The following is a 22541-nucleotide window of genomic DNA, read 5'->3' as shown; positions in this document are numbered from 1 at the left end:
AGTTACTAATTTTAAGGACTTTAAACAATGCACTTTGAAATACCGGGAAATGTAAAAATCATACAGCAGTGCAGTTTAAACTTAATTGTTTATCGGACTATTCCAAAGTTTTCGTTCAATTATTAACATGTCCTCATGTAACTGAAATAAAAAATTATAAAATATATCTATATGTATGCATAATTACAATTTTATTGTTTTCATACACTTCTATGAAATATTATTGTACGACTTCATAAAAGCAAAAAATTATAATTTTATAATTCTAGTCAATAAGTTTCAATCCAAATTTGTTTAAAATGATTTGCATTTATCCTGTGTTTTAAGCAATTTGAACAAGTTATATATTCAAAATAATATATCTCATTTGCAATTTTTCTTATTTTTCCATGGCTTAGAATAAACGGAATTTTGTTAAAATAAAAATGTACAACATTATAAATAAACAGAAAAGATCCATACTTCGCTTATTTTGCTAAATCCATCAGGCAAATTTTGTTTCTTCATTTCATCCAAATGTTCAACGTCATCTTCTATATAGAAGCTGCCAGGAATCAATTTGTTTACAATTCTGTAAAAATAATAATAAGAAGTTTATTAATAATTTACTTTTTAACTGAAAATAAGTAACTACTTTCTCAGCTGAAATCCATTTCTCAAGGAAAATATGAAATCATCATCGTCCAGAAATCGCTCTCGTGTAGAAGCCTGAAAAACAATAAAAAAACAATGAAGCGGTAAAACAATTTTTACATTGCAATTGTTATAATTATTAAGGGAAAATAATTAGAGATTATAAAGACTAAGATTCGAATAAATTCTCATTAAGCTATTCAGGTCGTTGTAGCTTCCTGTACTGATTACATGGCTGTCAGCTGCTTTGCCAGTTTCCCAGCATAACAACGGAATTGCATAATGAAAGGTCAAAGATACATACAATAGCAATCGGGCTTTCTGCGATTCTCTTTTATTTTCAAGATAAATATTCTTTGAAGTACTTTTGAACAGGTCAATTCACTAAGGCTATTCAAAATCACTCCATCTTAAAATTGCAATTACATTCTGTGCTAAGATTTATTGTACAGGAAAACTATTCATTTTCTGTATGGTTTCATATCATAAATGAAAGATATTTCAAAAACCAATACTGAAATATATTTTCCAATTCATAACTCATGCGCTATTATTATTATTATTTACTGTAATGTTGTCAATTTTAATGCATTCAATGAATGCACCGCATCAAATTATATATATATATATAGTCTCGGTGTGAAATAGTAGTAATTTTTAAGCAATTTTACAAAAATTAAGAATAGTGAAATTTTATAACTATGGCATAAATTTTGGCGTAAACAAAAATAAATGACTTGTTTTAAACAATGACAATCTTCAGAAATTGTGTTCCAGCTGAATGAAGACTTTTTGTCAAAGAAGGCCAACTTCAAAAATTATAGACTCGTTTTTATTGTCTGTAGCAACAACAGGTGAATATGAGCGTTACGGTCTCAATTTATCATTAGTATTCTAGCACGTGTTAAGCAAAATTCAAAATAAAACAATGAAACTGTTTCAAATTGGAAAATTTTTGCCAATCAGAACTTGGAATACCGCTTAATAACTGTTAATGCTTTTATAATCTTTTGACTTGTTTAAATGTTAAAAATACCAGAGGTATAAAGAAGAATTGGTATATAATACAGAGTTAAATTTAAATCCGCATATTATTTTAGTGATAAGAAAAAAATTTCAAGTAAAAAGATGCGTACCAGTCAACGACATCTTACATATGTGCAGCAGGGAAGAAAAAAATAAAGTCAAAATAATATGAAACTGATCAAGCTGCTTATTTTATCATGAGAAAAAAATTATCAAAATTTTTTTTTGCTTAATTCTCATTTTATTTAGTTTTTATTTTTCATAAACAATAATATATTTTGTTGGAAAGTCATTCTTAAAACTTAGATGTTGAAAAAACGTAGAATTTCTGGTTTTATTCATATACACCACTGCATTATTGAGTGCTGTCTTTATTTGCAAATTAGAATAGCTAATTGTGACTATCCTTCTTTAAAATGTGTTTTCCTCTCAAATAAAAATAAAGAGACTTTACGGAAATCATTATTTAAACTTGTTTTATAAGCAAGTATTTGAATAAGGAAAGTAAGAAGACTCTTAAAGACTTTCAAGTAACCCAGAAGCTGCTGCTAGAAATGCACATACTTGCGACAGCTGCACTTTCCATATTGGCTAGCTTTCGTGATCTATATTAGGAAAATGCATTCATTATTCGATGTTCATTGCTAAAAGAAGTTCTTGATGATATTGAAATTTCATCATTGCAACTCCAATGAGGAAAGTAATTCAAATGATTCTCATTGAAAATTCAACTTCTCATGATGCCTACTGCTCGCAATGTTACTGCAGTTTGTAAATAGGTATTAAAAATTTTAAAGAATCAGTTAATATAATTCAACTTATTACAAACTATAAATAAAGTTTAAAATATTCATTGAAATGATTTTTTTCGACGTTTCCAAAGTAAACTAAATCAATATTAATATAAGAAAATGAATCATTTAAAAATAACAAATTATAGAATGTTAAATGACGTATTACTTTCCACTGTAAATATTTATGCCAGCAATATTGATAATATAATTTTATTACATATTAAAATAAGTTTTTACAAGTAAATCGAAACAGAAAAGTTATTGTTTCAGTAATTATAAGCATTGTATAAATAAGAAGCATTACATTTTGCATAAATACAATAATGCAATAATAAAAAAACAATAAATACGTTGGATGATCAATCAAAATTCATTTTTAATCTTTGCCTCTTTTGTAATAAATGATATAAAGTCAATTTTAAAAATATGCGACTTTCGCAATCAATACAACATCAATTTTATCAAGGTGAATTGCAAGTTAGCAGTCACATGCGTTTTAAGATGCAAACGGTTAAAAACCGCGAACTGTTCATTATGGCTGCTCTGACGAAATTGCTTCTATTATAAAGTAACGCTATTCTAAACCACAGACCGTGTAAGGCGTTAACAATTGATTTAGATCACACCTTGTCAATATGATCAAATTTAGGCACTTACAATTTTCTCGTACCGAATCGGAATGTCATTTTCCACTACCCTGACCCAAATTTAAATATAGTCATATGAATTCGAAAGCTTCGTTGCAAGCAAAATTGAGATATTTAACAAATTTAAGAAAACACGGATAAAGGTAATTAAAAAACAATTAAAAAAAGAAGCATTGTTGTAAATAAATTCAATTTGTAAAGTGCAGAAATTAAGGATGGAAATGATGAATTCCTAAATAAGTCATATCATGGGAAATGAAAATTCAAACAGCCTGGTAAAAAATAAAATAAAAGACTGATAAAAGAAGTCGATTATCTCAGTATGTTAGGAAAACGCAAATTTTACATTAACCAACGCCCTTCTGATGAAGTAGCAACGAGTCACTGCTTGCTTGAGGCCATATCCGGCAAATTATTTCTCCGCCTACGCCAACTGCCAGCTATATCGCCCTTGACCCTGCGCTTCTTTCTGCATGTTCACCGAAGCAGGGTTGGCTTGACTTGGCCAAAAAAATAAAAAAAAAGATTTTCTGCCGAATCATGCTGAAAAACTAGTCAATGATCACGATAATGGTTGGGAACCAGCCGAAAATGTTCTTTTGCAGTGGCGCCACAACACACTGGGCGAAGATGGAAAGTTCTCAGCGTTGTATCATTAGAGTGCTATAAATTTTTCCAAAAGTGACAAAATCACTGTCAAAAGTCCAGTTTACCCAGGTCAAAAGAACATAAACGTGTCAATATCGCACTGACATCCCAGCATAGCAGTAGAAGCAGATCACATTTTTTCATACCAAACATAATTTTGTAAATTTTCATTTCTCCCTTATCTTAGCAGAAGTTCAGAAATAACTATTCAAAAAATGCACATCAGATATTATACAAGCAATTACAAAAAATAATTATATCTCATTCAAAGACACAATAGCAGCAAAATTTACTGTTTCAGCTTTTTTATAATTTTTTAAAATAATTATCTAGCCAAAAATTAAACGTGTTTTATAGAAACAAAAATTCTTTAAGTTATAATTTTGCAAAATTTACAATCTAATATAAAGCACAAATTCAACAATATTTCAATGTTAAAAAGTAAAATTATTACAAATATTACAAAATTCAAATACTTGAATACAGAAAAGCTTTCAATTTTGTAAAATTTTAATTTTTTAAATTCCTTATTACTATGATAATATATTGCAATTTTGGCCTATAATGCTTGTATGAGAACTTTCCAAATAAGCACAATAATTGATTGGTTGCTCTTCAGAAGTTTAATCAAGAATAAGAAATTTGAAAAACAAAACACTTTCATTTATTTTTTTATGAAATTTTCATTATTTTTAAATTCAAACTTTTGTAAAATTTGAAAATGGATACCCATTTAGACGCATGTTATTAAAATTATCATATTATATCTTAGATATTTTTCCACAATGAAACATTTGAAATTAAAAAAAGGTTGGCTAGCAACTTTTTGATTTACATAGCGATAATTTTTTGTTGGTCTTAAAGTGATACATTGGACTTTTTTAAAAGCAATCCACTTATTGCTATCTATTGAATTCAAACCAAACGAAAAAAAGCCTTGCTGATAAATGCGAAATGTTTCTGATGTTTCATTACATGCTGCCTGCCTGTTCTGCTATGCTTGCTGCTGTTGCTTGCACGCATTTCTATTATTTTTCTATAATTCAGATTTGTATTATGAATAATAAAACAATAAAAAAATAAAATAAACAAAATTTCATTTTATGACCAAGAATAAAATACATTGATTTTTTGTAAAAGAGCAAAAAACCGCTTGTACAGTTTGTTTGCCTTGAACTGTCAAATAAAAAGCAAAAACGCCAGTTTGAGGAAACCTAGAGCAAAAGCTTGCCAATTTTCAAATGCGACACCTGCGAGTAGACAGGTGATGAGGCTTTCTGTAGAGAAACCTGTTTTATCATATCTGCTTTAGTCAAAAAGCGGCTAACGGCATAGAAAAAAGGTACATCTGCATGTGCATATGTAAAAACATACATAAGATATCCATGCAAATTTTGAAAAAATTGGAAAATAAAAAAACAATCTTACTGACCTCAAGCCAACGTTGGGTTTCATTGATTGCCATATCAATGTAAAATTCAAGCTCGTCGTCATTTACGGATGACTGTTGTCTCATTTCTGCAGACAACAGGCGTGTTTCTGTCAGCATCTTTCAGTTGCAATGTACAAATTCAGCGAAGCAACATACAGATGAAATGTAATGTGAAAAAAATATGTTGCTGAAAGATATTATGCTCAAAAATTGATAAATTGCCCAAATGATGCTTGTTGGTTTATTTTGCTTTTGGTCAGTTGATTAGCAGCTAATCAGAAGAATGTTGGTAGAGAGCTGGTGGAAAAAAGCGAAACTAAGCTGCCCTCAGTCAGGACGGTTGGTCAAACAAACAAACAGCTTGCTGACGGAAATGGCCGATCAACGGCGGAACACAAAATATTATACTGTGCTTTTGAAGCTTCGAAAGCTGACCTGCAGACGAATGAAAAAAGCTGCTAGTTTGGCGAGCCGTTATGGCCGCGTCCCTGACAGGTGGTCATTTCGTCCGGTCAATTATAATCCCAGCTATATGCACAACGGTCGGCTAACGCACTCTCCCTTTTTCTACTTTCATCTCTCTCTCTCCCTTTCTCTTTCTTTCTCCCTTTCTGTTATGGTTCACCTTTAGCTAAACAATCTCTGCTCAAAATTTGATTGGCTGACAGAAATTTTCCGGACTAACTATACGTCCAGTATTTTTCGTTCTACCTGGTGGCGCTGTAATCGCACTCTTATCTTTCTGGGCAATCGGAATGCCAACTGAGCGGATTTATTCATGATCAATTAATTTTAATTACAAATCTTTATTTTATTATAAAAAACACTTTAAACTTTCACTTTTCACACATTTTCATCAAATTTATAAGTGTTAAACTTAAATTATTTACAAATTACAATCAGTCATTTACATTGATATTAAAAACATTTTTTTTCTTATTTTTCAAAAAATGTTTTTTTCTTAATGTTATATATATATTTATTTTATTTAAAAATATCATAAAATTGCTTTCACGAAGCAAATAATGTTTGCAGACACATTACATGATAAGATTATTTTGGAACACCCCAAAAATTAATATTTACTTTCCTATTAATGCTCATAGAAATGCTAGAATAACTGGTCTAATTCTTAAATAACTTTATAACTTTATTCTATAACCCTGATCAACCTGTGATTGTATTTGCAAATCAAACTGCTGAAACTAGCAAGTATTTTCAAAAATCACACTCCCACCCACCCACCCATACACAAATATATATAAAATAAATTTTAGTTTTTTGTGTATATAATATTTTTCTTAATAAAAACAATACAATTTTTAATATATATAATTGTTCACATTATAATATTGCATAAATTAAAAATAAATGATAAGTAATGGTTTTCAACCTTTGCATTTGGAAGGAATGTGGAAATGGTAAAAGCTGCATATATTACAATAAGAAAAATACATCGTCACATCATGCTTCATTGGAACATGCTTTCTTGCCACTGGCATTGTTTTATTTAATTACTAATTTTTTTAAGTTTAAAAGTTTCTTTTACTGAATTACAATTTTCAGTTAATAAACAGTCAATGCTCTGTTTAACACTTTCAGGTTAAACAGTTTCAAAAATGTATCTATTTTGTAGATCTGAAAAAACCTTTGAAAAATTATGCAATATTGTAATTTCTATTATTAACTTACTTAATATGCTACCGTTACAAGTTTTGCTTCATTTGACAGAACACTTTATTTTTCTTGCTTGCTTAATGGAGCATCAATAAGTGAAAAGGACAACAATAATTTTTCACTGCAAACAAAATATGAAAATGTGCAAAATTGCAATTGGTGCTTTCACAAAAATATTCATTGCATTTAAGGAATTTATTTTTTGAATTATTTATACAACTATGCTTTTAAGAAAATTATAAACAGTTAGATCAATTTGTAGATTAGTTTCAAAACGGCATTAAAACGACGACAAGAAATTATTTATTTTTCTACATTTGTTTCATTTATGAAGCATTTGTGGAAAACATAATTCATTGATTTAATTTAAATATAATTTTACAATAAATTCAATTATAATTCAGTATTTTTATCATAAAACCATCAAACACAACCATTTAAATTAAATTAAGTTATTTACTGATTACTGTCATAAAATATTAATAGATATATAAATTATTCAAGTAAAAAGCAGTTTTTGATTAGAAACTATTTTTAACTTCTGAATTTCAAATAAATGCTAGTCTTTAAATTTAAATTAAAAATTTTTATTCTATTTCATTTTCCAAATGCTTTACCAAGAATTACATTTTAGCTATTCAGATTATTCAAGAATTATCATAGTTTTAGTGAATAAGGAAAAAATTTTTCATCGATGAATGAATTAATTACTACTTTTTATAGCAGTGTACAACTTCTATAATGCCTAGTTGCAATTCAATTTTTAATTTATGTCAAATAATTTTTTATCGAATATTAAACAAATGTATGAATTATTGCAAGAGACAGTTTAAAGAAAAATGCAAAATGTAACATATAAACGATTGTAAGAATCTTTTAAAATATATCTTTTTGATTATTGTATTTTTTATTTAAGCAAAGCATCTCTATATGAATATTCAGTTGTAATATTACATTTAATTTAAATGAAAACGAATGATATTTTAATTTTTTAATACTTGTCAGACCATTGTTGCTTAGCCATTATGAATTATTAAATGACTGATTAAATTTGTGCATGACAGCAATCAGATGATAGTAAAAGCAGAAATGTGCATTTCTCAAGGCTAAGGTAACATGAAATCAAAACATATATTGCAGTTACATATGTTTCTTATTAAAATAAAATTGCAACTTGCAAAACAACATGTCAGTAGGATATTTATAGAATTGAATATCGAATCTTTTAGCGAATAGCTGATATGCGGATTTCGCATTTTTAGGTTTCTTCTCCTAAATTTGCGTTTATAGAACATAATGAAAATGAAGTATTGTAATATGATTATAGGGAAATGGAAAAAAAATGTTAAGCCAAGTTCGTAAAAGCTGTCAGTGATAAACTGTAATGTTTGTGTTTCCTGAAGAAGAATTGACGGTCTTGAAACCAGGTCGACATCGTGTCGCCACTCATGTTGAAGGTGAAGAAAGGACGTGTCCTCTTGAATGAGACAGCAAACATTCCATCAAATTCTATGGTGCTTGGGCATTTTGAATAAAATAGCAGCTAGCTGAGAAAGTTCACGGCTATCTGTCAAACACTTAGTTGACTTTAATAAAGACTAACTGGATTATTTATTGCATTGTATCCACTTAAAAAATAAACCTTAGAAACAGAAATATAGCTGTTTGTTGTTAAGTAATGACTGTAAAAGTTTTCAGTTACAGAGTTTATTTTTAAATTCATTTGCAAATAAAATTAATATTCATTGAATTCCTAGTGCCATTTAATTTTTGTTTTGTTTGCTAACTGCTGAAACTTAAATAAATATATATATTTTATTAAAGGTTTTTAATAAAGAACACAAGAAAAAAAATGTTAAAAGTAATTTTCATTCACTTTTATTGTCAATATATTTATACGATATGAAACTCACCAGATCATAACAGCGTAACATATTAGGCGCAAATGCTATAAAATCTTATTATTAAATTCAAATTAAATTTTAAGCTTCAATTTATGTTATTTTCGATTCAGTTAAGCTTATCAGTGATTTACTAACGGCTGACGATACCAGAATTTTATCCAGTCTAAACTTTAATTAACATAATTAGTTACTTGAATTATGAAATGAAATTTATGCAAGATAACTATTTTAATGCAAAGAATTCAGTAAAATATGCCAAAAATAAGTAATTTTAATTCTTAATTCGTTTCACATACTGTATTTATGATTAAACTTACATTTTATTAATTACTGTACCAGTTGTAGTTTGTAATTCGTGTTTGGCAGTTTTTATTTACAGTTTGCTAATTCTCAGACTGGATTAAGATATTTAATTAGATAAGAATACATTTTAAATGAAATTTTCAGTCAATGAAATTTCATTAATGCGTTGAATAATGGAGCTGTCCTTTAATTTTTTTAAATGCAAGATCAATTATTTTATCAACTATGACGATAAAATCTGTCGGGTTATGTAACTGGATTTCCATTGTGAATGATTATATTTATTAGAAAGGTAATTAAATTAAATAGGTAATTAAAGTAAATAAGCTTAATTTTTTAAGATGATTGCTAACTTACATTTTTGAATATGCAAATGTGCATTTTTATCTGTAGAGTGAAGAAAATTGGACGTGAGGTAGTGGATAATGAGTTTGACCAAGCAATTTTTGAAATATGTTTTATCCGGAGTGTGCAATGTCGTTGCTTCACCATCATCTTCGATTATTTACGTGGATGCCGATCATTGTTGTGTTGGAGCATGTCAAGACGTTCTTTTGTGGAATCTAAAAACTTATGAAAAGGCATGAAGTTATGAAGTTTTCGTTTCAGCTTTAATTTTACAGATTGTTTGTCAATTTAGAGAGTTTTATTTCATGCCAAAAGTGAAGTTAAAATATTAGCAAAAAGTCCTGCGAAAAATATAATTGCCATTGGTTGCAGTGATGGCGTCATAAATGTAATAGATTGTGACCAAGAAGTAGAAGAAGATAATGATGAAGAAGAAGTGTTATTAAAAGTCACCTTTTCTGGTCATCGTTCAGCAGTGACTTGTCTTTCTTTTTCTGTAGATGGACTTTCACTAGCATCTGGAGGCCAGGTAATGGTTTTTTTAAGTTACATTGATGCGTAGAAAAATAATTTGTACTGATTTGATTGAATCCAGCAGCAGTTTGTAGTGATGCTGTGGATAACATGTATTTCTTTTGAAGGATGGTGTTGTCATTGTTTGGGATATTGTAAATGAAGCGGGCTTGTTCCGTCTTCGCGGACATCGAGCACCAATCACAAAGTGCTATTTTGTAAGCACGAGAGATGTATTAATCACAAGGTAAATGTATGCTCATATATTTATTGTAAGTCTTTTAAAGAAAATTTTCCAAGTTTAGTTCCAAAGATGGACTTGTCAAATTCTGGGATTTAAAATGCCAGCATTGCTTTCACACAATAGCAGATACTCGCACTTCGGTGAATAACTTTTTTAATTTACATTTGTAAGAAAGATCAGTGCATAATTTTCTTGTCTTCTTCATGTTTATAAAGTGAAGTTGTTCCACTGCAACTATGTTAGAAATTGAACTAAATTCAAAATTGTGATTATGATATGATTATGTCTTTATGGTTAATTTTTGTGTTTTTGTAAAGTAATAATGGTGATATGAGTAATAAAAGTATTTATTTTTAAAATAATTTTTAAATTAAAATAAACCTATGCTTTACAAAAGCATCTTTGCATTTGGTGCATGCAGATTTTTTGGTTTTTCTTAAATTTTGTGAATATTCGACGATTTCTTTTGTAGGTGTGGAGCTTTGTTTGCTTGAAGAACGATTCGGAACTAATTGTTGGATCTTCTGAGAACGAATTACTGATCTACAGTTTAGAATGGTTTTTGGGCCCACCCCAAGTAGAGTTTTTATGCTAATAAATTTGTTCAATGAGAAAAATTTATTTTATGAGCTATTGATTTGTAAGTGATATATTTCAAACTTAGTGTTGGATATTTAATAGCACGTTTGTTGATTGGTTAAAAGTTTTGCAATTGTTTATTGGTGAATGTGATTTGAATTAAATTTTAGTCGTTCGAAGCAAGTAATGAAAAACGTGGGAAAGCTTCCAATGATGATAATTCATTCGATCAGATTGAATACAATGTAGGAAATTTTTAAAATCGGTAAATTCAGAAAGAAGATGAAATAATGGAACGAAATATTTCAGCCATATATGAAATGTCAAAAGCTTGGGTCAATTTTTCGTCATACCAAAGGTCGTATAACAAATTTGGAAATTGATCAAAATGAGAGCATTTTGATTTGTTCAGTAAATTGATGTTTTTATGTTTGTTAATTTTTTGCATATGATAACTTTTCACAGGGAACTGGCGGCTATGTTGACGTATTCAAAGTGCTCAGTGGAGGTGAATCAACATTGCGAATTGAAAAAGAGAAAAGCCGTTCAAAGAGACAGTATTTTTTGAATTTTATTTTAAATTCAAGCTAATACTTGAAGTTGCTTATTTCCAGATCTGCGAGCGTGGAGCAAATGGATGATATTAGCGCACGGTATGTGTTCGTTGGACAGTTGAAGGCTTCAGCAAAGGTGAAATATTTGAACTGTGGTCCGCAGTACCACAAAAACCAGAAAGTAAGCAGTAGTGCATGTTTTAATATTAAAAAAATATTTTTTGAATTATTTGTATATTTTTCAGATGTTAATTTTGCTGAATGATAATAGATTTGAAGAGTGGATTTTATACATGAAGGAGAGCGGTAAATTTCAGTGCATAAAAAGGGATCGTAGTTTTGTTGAAGGGCACCGCAAAGATTTACGCGTTTTGAAATTTTCAAGCGACAGCCAATTTTTTCTCAGTGGTGCTGGCGACAGTTTGAAGCTTTGGAGTACTGAGCAAATGGATTGTGTCAACACAGTGGCGGTGCAAGATGTTCTCTGTGCTGCGTTCATAGTCGGCGATCAGCACTGCGTGATTGGAACTGATGTAATTTGTTTGTTTCATGCTTATTTAAGATAATTTGTGAACTTTTGATTAGTTTCAATTTGGTTAATTGATTTCAATTTGAAATTTATTAGAAAGGGGAGTTGTTGCTGTTGCATATTGCTAGTGGCAAGCAATTGCAAACTATTGAAGCGCACGAATCTGAAGTTAGAGCAATAATACTGACGACCGACGAGGTAAGTGGTGTTTAATTTTGAAAAAAATTATTTTTTATTAAAAAAAATAATGTTCTCTTTTGCACAGTTGAACTTTGCAACGTGCAGCACAGATCGCACTGTCAAATTTTGGCGTCTGCAAATGGTCAGCGATTCAGAGTAGGCGGCAGCAAATTTAGAACCTTGATTTTATTTTTGAAATTTCATTTATTACAGTACGGTAGATTTTTGCTTGGAACATACGCGCACTTTGAAACTGGATGAAAGTGCACTGACTTTGTCGTTGAGTAAAAATAAGAAATTTCTCGCCGTTGCCTTATTGGACAATACGATCAAAATATTTTTCTTGGATACATTCAAGGTATAATTCGCCTGTTAGCATGATTGTTATTTTTTATATATTGTTTTATTATAGTTTTTCCTCTCTCTTTATGGGCATTCGCTTTCAGTTGTTTGCACTGATATAAGCGATGACAGTTCGTTGTTGATTTCCGGTTCAGCGGACAAGAGTATCAAGATATGGGGTATGGATTTCGGGGACTGTCACAAATCACTTTTTGCTCACGACGAATGGTATTCAAATCACTTTACTATATTTTATTATTATCATTATTATTATTTGTTTTCGTTAAATTTCATAGTGTCACATGTGTTCAATTTATTCCAAAAACGCATTTGTTTTTTTCCGCTGGAAAAGATGGCAAAATCAAGCAATGGTGTGCGGATAAATTTTTGAAAATATGCACTTTAGATGTGAGTTGTTTGAAATGTACATTATTGAAAAAATGAAAAAAAAAATGTAAAAGCATATTTTAATTTATTCAAAAATAAAATCAATTTTATTTGTGTAACGTATATTTTTACTTTTAATGTTGTGTGAATTGTTTTTTTTAAAATAATTTATCCTATTGTAGAGTCATCTTTCTGAAATTTGGGCAATGGATTTGAGCAGTTCTGGCTGTTTTCTTATTTCTGGATCTTGTGATTTTTCAATCCGTATATGGCAGAAAACTAGAGAAATTCTCGTTCTTCAAGAAGAAGAAGAATTAGTTTAGTGACGACTACTTTCTATTTTGAATTCATGATTATTTTTAAAATTTTTGAATTTATTTATCGTTTCATTTAGGAACGTGAATTGGACGAAGTTAAAGCTTTAGAAAATGTGGATGACGTGGTTAGTATATATATGTATATTTGTTGAAATGATTCTTTTTGTAATAAAAAAGATATTTATTATTATTATTAATTGTTCGTATGAAGGTGCCTGGCGAAGTGCGTGGAGAAAGTGCTCTTGCGGCAAAACGAACTATCAGTACCGTTCAAAGCGCTGACAGTATAATAGAAGCGTTGGAAGCATGTAGGGAAGTAGCTTTGAAACGCGAACGTGGTGATGTAAGTTGTTCAATTATTTTCAGAAATGTTCAGTTTATTATTTCTTAATATTGTTTAAATTATAATAAAAACTACACGATAAAATTTAAATTTCCTAAAGTTTGTTTTCAATTTTTAAAATAATTGCATTTATTTCATATAGAAAACTCCACATCCGTTGTTGGAAGCTTCAGGAACTTCTCAAGTGGAGCGGTATCTTATTGATGTTATAGGTCGTGTATCATCCAGGTTTGTTAAAAATTAATATATTTATATTTTTAAATAATTTACTTTGTTTTAAGTGACCTGGAAAAAAGCTTGATAATGTTACCATTTTCTTACGCAGTGGATATGTTACAAATGATCAGCCTTGCAGTGGAAAATGGTTATGAAGTGGAAACTGCTATTCGATGTGGCATGTTCATTGTTAGGTAATTGTTATAATTTTTATTCATAAGTTTGAATTTTTTTATTCTTTTTAAATTCATAGAGTTCATCAGTATCAGTTGATTGGATGCGATGAAGCGGTAAAATGTTTAGAACGGTTCGGGAAACTTTGCTCTGAAAAGTTGAATGCAACAAGGGTAGGTTGTGGAATTTTTCAATTCGCTTATTTCCCCCAATATATATACATATATATATATATGTATACATATATGTATATTTCTGCATCACACTGTTACGAATTTAGGATGTGATTGGTACGAATTTAGCAGCTTTGAAGTTGTTGGAAAAAGAGTTTCAAGAACGAAATGCTGTTTCAGTATTTTCAGAAGCTCGAGAAAAATATGAACAACAGGAAAAGATGAAAAAGAAGAAAAAATTGAAAAGCGCTGCTCGAATTGGCATGTAGAATAATTAATAACCAAGTTTAAAAGTGTATTTATTTATTATTATTATTTTTTGTTTTGTTCATTGAGATGATATTGCTCATCGAAATTGTTTTGAACACATTGATGTGTGGTGCATTTTCAATTTGAAATGCAGATATTGCTGCTTAGGTTTCTTATCTTAATAAAAAAATTAAAATTTGAATACAGTGTAAAATTTTTTTTGATTCTCACGATTTAAATAATCCAGTCTGGGGTAATAATGTGTTGCTAGCAGTTTCAGTTTCTGTATTGTTATTATTATTATTACTGCTACTACTGTTGGCAGTGCTGTTTTCATTTTTGGCATGCTCAGTTTGACGAGATGAGTTGTGGAAAAATCGATCCACAGTTGTCGATCCAGCAGTTGGTTTCAGCCAGGCATTGGAATTCCAATGCGTTGGTGTCGGCTTCGAGGGTTTGTGATCTTCATGATCGGATGTTGTGCTGTTCGCTTGGTTCCCCCCAATTGGACGCCAGAAACAGTTCCATCTTGTTGGATTCCACCCAAGGCCAAACATATCGCTCACGACCTCTTCGGTCAATATTGCATCACCAAAATGACCACTGTTCCATTCATTGTCATTTTCCTCTGTATCAACTTCCTGAAACTTATGTATATATTACCAGCAAACGGGCAGTTCCATTGGATTTCAATTGGCGTCTGATATTCAATTTATTATTTGAAAAATTAACAAAATTTCGAAAATTATATATATACAGTCGAATCTGCACTGATAGGGAAAAATCAGAATATTTTTTTCAGAAAAGCTGTTAATTAAGTTTCTTTGAATTTAATTTTAATAAGTTTTCTGAATTGAATAAAAACATAAAAGAATTAAATGTATATATTTAATGTTATGTATTTTTACCCGTGTATCATGATTTGTCTCAGCAGAAGACTCTGCTTCCACAATGGTTAACCATTTGTGCAAAATAGGGGCTATTTGTAAGGAATCTTTAAAGCTTAAGTTGAGCGATTCGAAACGAGATATAGTTGTCGAAGAAATAGTTTTGCCACTTATCTGCTTTAAAATAGCGGTCATCGAATCATGACTAATTCCTATAAATAAATTTAAAATTTAAAGAAAAACAAAATGTAAGAACTTACCTTCCTTGATTCTTGCCTTTTTAAAGCGCCTAGCTAAATCTTCAATAAATTTTTCACGACGTCGTTTTTCATCGTCGGCAGTTGGCAATAATTCGCTTGACTTTACTGTGCCATGCATTCTAAATTTACCATTTAACTTGATTACTGTAAGTATAAAGGGTGGTTATCTTTTTGTATTAACAAGAGATGTGAAATATCAGAAGCAAATTAATTCCTAGATGAAGCATAAATTTATATACCTTAATTAATAGAAAAAAATACAAAATTAAGATCATTTGATTTGTTCATTGATCAGAAAAATCTCCTTCGAGTAGGAGAGCGTTTGAGTCTGCCTTTCTTGTCCTATGTCGTAAAAATTTTGTGAATTTATCAAGAAAATGATCTATTGATGATTAATTGACTTGATAGTAAAAAAATCCATATAAATAACACGCATTAATGAACAAATTATTTAAAATAATTAAAATTCATCAACTTTGCGACAATTCTGGATTGTACAATGAAGAAAAAACTATTTCGTCGTAAAAGAATATTCTAAGGAATGCGTAATTAGCAAACAACAAAGCTTTTTAAGAAAAAATAAAATATCAGATTGTATGTTGCACATTTGTTTTATATTTATTGCCAAGACATGTGCTTCAAAGCTTGTACTGATTATTCAAGTACGAATGACAATTTGTTCAGTGTATTTCCAATTCATAAGAAGTTTGTTGAATGATATACTATAATAACTTTGCGGTTGCTGTGATTATCCAAGTAATTCTTGTTTCAATACTGTTTCAGGAAAGTTGTTTCATGTAATAAAATAAAATACATTGCACATTGCATAATACATTCACAATCGCATATTGCATATAAATGAAAGTTAAATGCTACATGTGCTTCATTTGATGAATTGCACGGATAAATATATCATATGTTTCTTTTTGTACAAAGGTTAAATAAGGCATGTAAGTTGTCATGCAGCAGCAAACAGTTGGGTATTTTGAAAATTATATAAGTTGAGAAATCTTTCCTTGGCGCCATCTAATAAAATATTCCTATCTCCCCATGATGCAAATAATATCTTCACAAAACAACTATAACCCGATGTAATTTGAAATCGTTGGTTTTGTAAATTCTGAACAATGGAACTAATCATTAATCGGTTGAAATGTCAGCGTCTGTGTCAGATAGCTGTCACGACTCTGGTAACAGCATCATCACAAATTGGTAATAACATAACAAATGGCCGACACTGAAGCGCTGACACCACACCCATAAAGGGACATGTGTCAAAATTGATAATAACTGACTGACTGATCTGTTGGGTTTGTTTGACTCACAGACCCGGCGTTTGGTCAAATCTGCGGTTATAAATATGAACCGCAAAACGGGGCACAAAGCACGTTCGATTAAACTCATATCCGAGAACGCTCGAACAGCTACTCATATTGTTATCTCTCCATCTAAATCAACTTCTAGATTGAAAAATAAATTTACATATCGTGCCTTGTTGACACTTCGCTAAAATTGTATGCAGCGTTGAAGAAATATGTACAGTTCACTTACAAAACGAGATTTTCAAGTTCAACACAAAATATTTTTCAGCAATATATAATAATTTCTGAATTACATTTTACCTTCATATTTATATATACACACACTGTACATATGCAGAAACTACATATATGCTAAGTGTATTATACAAAATAGTAAAAGAACTTTTAAAAGCTGTTTATATGATTAATAGTCTGTTTTAAAGCAAAAAATTTGAATTTTCGATGATTAGAGATATTAATAAAATAATTAAATTAAAAATACACTGCATTCACATAATCTAGCATATATATGTATATATAGTTCACAAACGTTAAATGTTACTGTCATAGTAGAAATCAAATTGACGTAAAAGTTTTTTTCTACTCATTATACAAACAGCAACTACCTTGTAGGCCTTTATACTGTTTTAACAGGAAATTATTTTCCTTTCAATGAAACACCAATATAATAGCTCAATTATCTCAATTTTTCTGAACTTATTATAAAATTAGAAAACATTATCATATAAAGTAATGGATGAGGGTAAAGGAGAACAAAAATGACATACAACTGTGAACAGTGAATGTGAAAGAGAAATCAAATTAGCATATTCTATGATTACTTTTTTCTCACCCATAATTAGAAACAACTGCTCGTGTAGAATTCATCATAGTATGAAGTGCTAAGTTTCAAATATACCATTATTTCAGATTGAGCTTCACAATTTTACACCGATACAAGCTGTTTGTCAGAAGTGAGCGAAAATTTGAAAATGGAACAGTCTTGATAAAACTGGTTTCATTGAAATTGGAATACAAATGGATGCTTTCAAACAAATTAAACGCTGAATAATAATTTTTACTAATAATTCAACTTTTGCATACAAAGCTTTTGAATATTCAGTGATCATCAGCTTTGAAGATTTCGTGAACACTGCAAAAATGAACTAAGAAATAAAAACTTGGGTTGAAAGCATTACGTTTTGCTGTGATTCAGAACATCTTCTCTGGCATTATTCAAAGTTGCACAATTCAACAACAACAGCTTATTGTATGTTGGAATGTTTAAAATGAATAACATGAAATACTAATTTGTAGAATTATCTTTTATAATTGAAAAAGTGCAAAAAGTATTCGAACAATTTAGGCTACATAACTGTTTGCAACATGCTATTCCAAAGTGTTCACATGCTGGTCAGTAATGACGACAATTTTGAATAGGAATTTATTTTTTCAAAATAATGTTACAATTTTCAAGTCTCCAGTAACGAATATTTTCCTGCGAATGCATAGTGTGAAAAAGTTATTTCTTTAAATTTCAGTTAAACAACCGCATCAAACAAAAAAATCTTTAAGAATTAATTAACTGATAATTTTCACTGAAAACATGCTATGTGACGTAGCTTCTTCTCAAAATAACAATTATGCTTTTCGCCATGTTGATCAAAATTCATTAAAAAATTTTTTTCTTTATCGCATTCTCAACACTTTTATAATAATTCTGCAAATGAATATTTTTGAATTTCTTCGTATCATTCACAATACTGTTAAATATATCATCTTGCATTCGATAAATTTCAGTGGATTCTTTTGTAAGTTTTATGTGCTTATCTCTCAACAAACATTCAATATTTGGCTTCTAAAAAATATGCAAACAATTATAGCTCGATTCATTTCCAATTAATGCAATACTTACTTCCAATTGAGCAGAGCACATTTTACTTGTAGTAGGTCCTTCGAGATTTTGAGAACTGGCTAACCTATAAAAGAGAATCCGATTACAGAACAGAAATACTATTGTCATAATATAATAAAATGCATATCTCGCTGTTCACTGAAATATTATTCGAATGAAAATTGCAAAACTGCACACTAAGCAAAAGAAGAAAATTATAAAAACTGCAAATGTACTGATGAGATTCAATCGTTGAAAAAATCTTCTTCAGGGGTACAGGGATGAATCTGTCACTGGGTTTTTCTTTCCGAAACGCTGAAGGATTAATATAAATGTCAACCTTGTTTGCTAAAAGTATTATAAAATATCAACTGATGGTTCAAGGTTTTGATCATGCATAGAAGTACAACATTACCGATATGCAATTCTTCAGACGAATCCGTATCATTTTCAGACTGTAACGGTAACTGCTGATTCTTTGATTCAGCCAGTCGAGCGGATCGCCTAAAAAATTATGCAATAACATTTATGCTCACGCATTGCAATCAATCATTTTGGAGAATTTAAATTTAAAAACCTTCTTCTTTTCCCCATAACTGTATTTTTTAAACGCAATTTAAAAGTGGAAATACTTTTCTCAGTTTAAACACGCCACACATGAGTAAAGTAAGTAACTTACCACATTATGTGATTTTCAGGTACAAAAAGCTAGTTTTTGAATTTAGCGGAAAAAATCTTAGCTGTAGCATTGAAACGTGTAAATTCAAACAAAACAATCAGTTGAAAATTTGAATAAATTAAAATATTATACAAAATTTCTTTACTTCCGCTGATAATTGCAACTCAAAAAAATAACTCTTCAAGTCAGTTGCTGATTAGTTGTTTTTTTCTGAATTTATCGGTTGAATGAATATTCTTTCTTTTCATTTTTGATGTCTTTAAATTTTTTACTTTAAGTAATGTGTTTCAGTGGTTTTTGGAACAGATGAAATTATGCTGAACTGAAAATTTATCGTTTAAAAGATATTTATTTCAGCGCTGCTGTTATTTTTGTAATTGACGACTGATAAAAGAAAAGGTCACGTTGTACCAAGTATTGCAATATTCGACATTTGCAAGAGGAGAATTGTAGATTCAAATTTACTAATTTAAGTGTACATGAATTGATGCACAATAATTTTTTATTGATTTATTATACACAACGCTTTCACAGTTTAATTTTCTAATTATAAGAATGTAAGAAATGTGAAAAAAGTGATGTTGATTTATTAATATAAACTTGCATTAAGTTATCTCTTGATGCGAAGGTGGGCTCTCTTCAGCTACATCTCGTCAGCATATTGCGCAATGAGGGAGCAATGCCAGAACGTGCAAATCGAGAATTACGTCGTCTTCATTAAGTGCATGACTGCTTTGGTGACATCAGTCAGTTTGCCAACTCTATCGGATTACTGAAAAATCTTGTGAGTTTAATTAGCAGACTGGAAGAGCGAGGTTGTTGGAACAATTTGCAGTCAGTACAGAAAACTAATGTCAATTATTGTTCAGCATTTAAAAACACGGTTTTTACAAGCAAGAAGTATTTCTGATTTTCAGTTTAATGAGACAACAGTTAATGAATTACAACCATTTGTTGTTATATAAGTAAAAGCTGGTGCATCGGCTGATAAATACTGTTGTTTCGTATCCCTTGCTGCTGTTCAATTATATCGCAGATCCATAAATCATCATCGATAAAAATGTTGACTGCATATCAATGTGTATAAACGGTTGAATATGTAATGCTGCATTTCAAAGCTTGAATCAGCCAATTTCGCAGGAGAAATTAATTTGAAAAATACGCAACTTCCCTGAAAAAAATATTGTTTTATTGTTCAGTTCTTATTTTCCTTCCTATTATGTTATACTTTAATGGTTGAAGTCATTCCGTTGGTGTGCAGAGCTTCAAAATCTCTTCACACAGTTGTATTTTTTCCTATAATATAAAGTGGACGGACTTTTGGTAAATAAATATGATTTTTTTGAACAACAACGATTTTAACAGTGCAAGAAGTTTTCATGTTTGTTTTACATTCGTGAATTTTATATTTGAACGCGGAAAAGTATTTTAAAAACTTCACGCGCGATTATGTTAATAAATTTTCATAAAAACGCTAAATTTGAAACGATACTTGATCATGATGTTCAGCTTTCCAAAGTTCACAAAGATTTTCAAATTTCGTTTTCAAACACGCGTCAGTAGTGTTCATAGCCTATAAAAATAACGAAAAAATAAAATTTACATTACGTCAGTGCTTTTTAGTGTTTGAAATTTCTCAAGCATACAAATCATTCAAAAAAATTGATTTGAAATTCTTCATTACATAAAAAGCACACAATCTGATTATTCTGAAAGATTGAACGAGTGTAAAAGATTATTATTATTATTATTATTATTATTAATTAGAATATAATTCCTTTGAAAATTAGATTAATAAAAGCATTTTGAAAGAGAAAATCAGTTTTTCTTACAAGACAAGCTTTCTTAGAGTTACTAACGACAGTGTGAAGCAAATTCACCGCCTCCTCTTGCATAGTTTCGTCTTTTTCCTCAATCAAGCAACCTATCGTGCTCAATAATGACATATCAACGACAGAATCTGAGGAAATAAAATGCAAATTAAAAAGTGACAAAGAAAAAAAAACAAATATCTGATACTTGCCTGCGTGTTGTGGAATTTCGTTCAGCAAGTTACGAAGGAAAAAACAGCATTTCGTTTTCAGTTGATCATCCTCTGCATTCAGCAAATTTACAACATACTTGATTCCGCCTAATCCGCAGAAAAGTGCAACCGCATCCGAGCAACCACGAATCATGCCTGAAAATATAAATTAACAAATGGGATCGAGATGCCAGAGAAAATGAAATTTAATCTCACAAGACAAAGCGTACAGAGCTTTACGACGAACAATAATCAATTGATCGTCACTTTTCAACAAAGCAATCAAAACTGGCATTATGTGACTGTTGCACAAAGCCTACAACAACAACAACAATAATAATAATAAATGATCGTCATGATTGGTGCAATTTGCATATTCATGCAAAACATAACAGTGATGATGATACTTGTTGAGATTGGATGTGATTTTGTGCCAATTCAGCGATCAATTCTGCAGTTTGGCATTTCAAATTCGGTTTGCTTTGTCGAAGCAACCATTTCAACAATTGATATCCGCCGATATTGCCAAAATTGACAGCTAAATCTGAATCGCCTGTCAAGTCGATAAGTGCTTCCAAGGTTTGTTCAATCAGCCGCGTTTGGTCATCATTCGGTTCACCTTGTTGGTGAGAGATGTCGAGCAGCGTTTTCACGTGCTTTTTCATTAGCAAAGCGGGATCCGTGTTTCTCGAGTAATCGGCCAACGCATCGCACAGCCAAGCACGTTTCTAGAAAAACATACGACATTTTAACAAATAACACAGCTGACAAGACACAGAGACAAGCTGTTCAACTTCTTCGTCAATTTCTTGCACATCGGAGGTGGTGGATCCAGTTGTCGACTGTGCGGCCAAGTTGAAGCATGCTTTCCAATAAGCATGCGGAATTTCGTCGTCGGCCATGATTGATCTCAGTTTACTTGAAAAGTAGAGAATAAATAATCTGCTAATGTAAAATTTTTTTTTGATTTCAAAATATCCGAAGAACATGTCGAATCTATTCACCAACAACAAAGCACTGAACAAAAGAAAAGCAGGCTCTAACCATTTTATTTCGCTGCCAACAGGTAAAAATAGAAACATCAAGCCTCCAAATATGGAAAAGAAAAAAAATATATATGTATATATTTTTCAACCTCATGCACTACGAGGAAAATATTGCCACTATTCCAATCATAGCAAAAAAGAATAAAAACCATTTCACATTTTTCATTTGAAAGCAGCAATAGAGATAAGAGACAAAATTTGAATGCCAAAAAAAATACCAGTCATCTGTATATGCTAGA

At 30.3% G+C, this 22541-nt stretch overlaps 5 protein-coding genes across 5 annotated transcripts; 1 reads left to right on the top strand and 4 right to left on the bottom strand.

Moving 5' to 3' along the window:
- Positions 1-81: 81 nt before the first annotated feature.
- Tsp_00116 (hypothetical protein) lies at positions 82-1042 on the bottom strand. Its single transcript, XM_003375851.1, has 5 exons — positions 1038-1042; positions 865-964; positions 635-708; positions 463-571; positions 82-141 (listed from the first exon to the last, which is right to left on the bottom strand). Exons 1-5 carry the CDS (start codon positions 1040-1042, stop codon positions 82-84), a joined length of 348 nt encoding a protein of 115 aa, XP_003375899.1.
- Positions 1043-9489: 8447 nt separating this feature from the next.
- On the top strand, positions 9490-14232 carry Tsp_00117 (putative WD repeat-containing protein 3). Its single transcript, XM_003375850.1, is given in 22 exon segments — positions 9490-9612; positions 9705-9941; positions 10054-10172; positions 10213-10309; positions 10642-10746; positions 10919-10993; positions 11058-11159; positions 11214-11305; positions 11363-11483; positions 11548-11835; positions 11928-12029; positions 12097-12167; positions 12225-12369; positions 12424-12635; positions 12650-12761; positions 12923-13057; positions 13135-13182; positions 13269-13400; positions 13543-13628; positions 13682-13810; positions 13870-13963; positions 14071-14232. The coding sequence occupies 22 exon segments, from the start codon at positions 9490-9492 to the stop codon at positions 14230-14232; spliced, it is 2787 nt and encodes a 928-aa protein (XP_003375898.1).
- A 207-nt stretch (positions 14233-14439) lies between these two features.
- Positions 14440-15477, bottom strand: Tsp_00118 (POU domain, class 2, transcription factor 3). The gene is made up of 5 exons (XM_003375849.1): positions 15360-15477; positions 15121-15311; positions 14970-14977; positions 14876-14912; positions 14440-14853 (listed from the first exon to the last, which is right to left on the bottom strand). Exons 1-5 carry the CDS (start codon positions 15475-15477, stop codon positions 14440-14442), a joined length of 768 nt encoding a protein of 255 aa, XP_003375897.1.
- A 2302-nt stretch (positions 15478-17779) lies between these two features.
- On the bottom strand, positions 17780-19839 carry Tsp_00119 (hypothetical protein). Its single transcript, XM_003375848.1, has 8 exons — positions 19834-19839; positions 19506-19555; positions 18970-19058; positions 18791-18902; positions 18576-18639; positions 18420-18518; positions 17860-17966; positions 17780-17813 (listed from the first exon to the last, which is right to left on the bottom strand). Exons 1-8 carry the CDS (start codon positions 19837-19839, stop codon positions 17780-17782), a joined length of 561 nt encoding a protein of 186 aa, XP_003375896.1.
- Positions 19840-20281: 442 nt separating this feature from the next.
- Positions 20282-22158, bottom strand: Tsp_00120 (hypothetical protein). The gene is made up of 7 exons (XM_003375847.1): positions 22033-22158; positions 21664-21984; positions 21497-21572; positions 21290-21412; positions 21093-21193; positions 20726-20806; positions 20282-20404 (listed from the first exon to the last, which is right to left on the bottom strand). The coding sequence occupies exons 1-7, from the start codon at positions 22156-22158 to the stop codon at positions 20282-20284; spliced, it is 951 nt and encodes a 316-aa protein (XP_003375895.1).
- Positions 22159-22541: the final 383 nt, after the last annotated feature.

Source organism: Trichinella spiralis, assembly GCF_000181795.1.
Source record: "Trichinella spiralis strain ISS 195 chromosome Unknown Scfld4, whole genome shotgun sequence".
Classification (NCBI taxonomy): domain Eukaryota; kingdom Metazoa; phylum Nematoda; class Enoplea; order Trichinellida; family Trichinellidae; genus Trichinella; species Trichinella spiralis.
This window is presented reverse-complemented; position numbering and strand designations above follow the sequence as displayed.

What these genes read in the sequence shown, in the direction of transcription:
- Tsp_00118 (XM_003375849.1), bottom strand. Translation starts at nt 15,477, where the DNA reads ATGCATGGCACAGTAAAGTCAAGCGAATTATTGCCAACTGCCGACGAT. An exon ending in AAAGGCAAGAATCAAGGAAG is followed by an intron (nt 15,312 to 15,359) that starts GTAAGTTCTTAC and finishes ATTTATTTATAG; the next exon opens with GAATTAGTCATGATTCGATG.
- Tsp_00117 (XM_003375850.1), top strand. Translation starts at nt 9,490, where the DNA reads ATGAGTTTGACCAAGCAATTTTTGAAATATGTTTTATCCGGAGTGTGC. An exon ending in AGAGATGTATTAATCACAAG is followed by an intron (nt 10,173 to 10,212) that starts GTAAATGTATGC and finishes AGTCTTTTAAAG; the next exon opens with AAAATTTTCCAAGTTTAGTT. An exon ending in TGTGGCATGTTCATTGTTAG is followed by an intron (nt 13,811 to 13,869) that starts GTAATTGTTATA and finishes TTAAATTCATAG; the next exon opens with AGTTCATCAGTATCAGTTGA.
- Tsp_00119 (XM_003375848.1), bottom strand. An exon ending in ACTGAAACACATTACTTAAA is followed by an intron (nt 19,059 to 19,505) that starts GTAAAAAATTTA and finishes ATAATTTTTTAG; the next exon opens with GCGATCCGCTCGACTGGCTG. An exon ending in TCAACGATTGAATCTCATCA is followed by an intron (nt 18,640 to 18,790) that starts GTACATTTGCAG and finishes TCTCTTTTATAG; the next exon opens with GTTAGCCAGTTCTCAAAATC.
- Tsp_00116 (XM_003375851.1), bottom strand. An exon ending in GCAAAGCAGCTGACAGCCAT is followed by an intron (nt 709 to 864) that starts GTAATCAGTACA and finishes ATTGTTTTTCAG; the next exon opens with GCTTCTACACGAGAGCGATT. An exon ending in GATTTAGCAAAATAAGCGAA is followed by an intron (nt 142 to 462) that starts GTATGGATCTTT and finishes TTTTTATTTCAG; the next exon opens with TTACATGAGGACATGTTAAT.
- Tsp_00120 (XM_003375847.1), bottom strand. Translation starts at nt 22,158, where the DNA reads ATGGCCGACGACGAAATTCCGCATGCTTATTGGAAAGCATGCTTCAAC. An exon ending in GAAATGCTGTTTTTTCCTTC is followed by an intron (nt 21,194 to 21,289) that starts GTAACTTGCTGA and finishes TTATTTCCTCAG; the next exon opens with ATTCTGTCGTTGATATGTCA. An exon ending in TGAATTTGCTTCACACTGTC is followed by an intron (nt 20,807 to 21,092) that starts GTTAGTAACTCT and finishes TTATTTTTATAG; the next exon opens with GCTATGAACACTACTGACGC.